Source organism: Cyprinodon variegatus, unplaced genomic scaffold, assembly GCF_000732505.1.
Source record: "Cyprinodon variegatus isolate N-32 unplaced genomic scaffold, C_variegatus-1.0 Scaffold621, whole genome shotgun sequence".
NCBI classification, from domain to species: Eukaryota; Metazoa; Chordata; class Actinopteri; order Cyprinodontiformes; family Cyprinodontidae; genus Cyprinodon; species Cyprinodon variegatus.
In genome coordinates this window covers 432,730-433,593 of record NW_015151074.1, presented here as the reverse complement: position 1 = coordinate 433,593, position 864 = coordinate 432,730, and the positions used below count along the sequence as shown (strand labels likewise).

Here is an 864-nt window from a genome sequence, read left to right as displayed (position 1 = left end):
CTGGGTATGCTGGTCTGACAGAACACCTGTCAGACCAGCATACCCAGCAGCAGACACACGTCACGCACCCCCTCCTCCACACGCTGCTGTCTGTGTGGTTGATTCGGAGCGTTGGGGGCGGGTGTTACTTTAAATAAACCGATCATCTTCCTGTCCTCACATGCTGCTGGCCTAAGTGGCGAGGCCGGCGCTTCGGGAATATTCCTGGCTCTCCCCATGGCCGGTCCGGGTTTGAGTGTAGATCTGTTTACCTAGAATGTCCAGCCATTAACTGATTTATTAGTTTCTGATTTCTGACCCGTTCTCCCTCCTTCCTTCCTCAGCTGCTGTCTCAGTTCATCTCTCCTCACACAGGCAGGATCTATGGCCGACACATCACAGGTGAGCCGCCGCCGCCGCCGCTGCTGGCCAGTAGTGATGGACGCTCTCACTCAGTGTCTCTGTGTCCCTCAGGGTTATGTGGACAGAAGCAGAGGGAGGTGTCCAAAGCCATAAAGAAGGCCCACTCTCTGGGTAGGTGTCCTCTGTGGGAGTGGGTCTGCAGAGTGCAATGACTGTGCAGCTGCAGGTCGACCAGCCGACCCGTCTCTGCTCAGGACTCTAAATGTGACCATTTGATCCACTTTGCTTCTTGGTTCTGATCCCAGATGGTAATTATAGTTTGTTTGACCTGCAGGTTTCATGCCGGTGACCCACAAACATCCTCAGTTCATGAAGGATCCCAGAATCTGTGGCATCAAACATGTGGATTAGAGCAGCAGGACGGTCTGGCTGTTGACTCCAGAACTCTGCTTTGTTTACATTTAACTCTCAAACATCTCCTCTTGTCGTCTTCTCTTCTGTTCGCATCATTTTCATCCAAAA

The 864-nt window shown here is 52.3% G+C and overlaps 1 protein-coding gene across 3 annotated transcripts in view; it reads left to right on the top strand.

Moving 5' to 3' along the window:
• Window positions 1-864, top strand: part of mrps18c (mitochondrial ribosomal protein S18C) — a 2,957-nt gene extending 2,093 nt beyond the window's left edge. For 2 of the 3 annotated variants that reach the window (XM_015393036.1, XM_015393035.1), the window contains exons 4-6: window positions 324-381; window positions 454-513; window positions 677-864. In XM_015393036.1, coding sequence (XP_015248522.1) covers window positions 324-381; window positions 454-513; window positions 677-753 — 195 coding nt within the window. In that variant the 3' untranslated portion in view covers window positions 754-864. Of the gene's footprint in view, window positions 1-323; window positions 514-676 lie in introns of all 3 variants that reach the window. The other variant, XM_015393034.1, reaches the window with a different exon arrangement.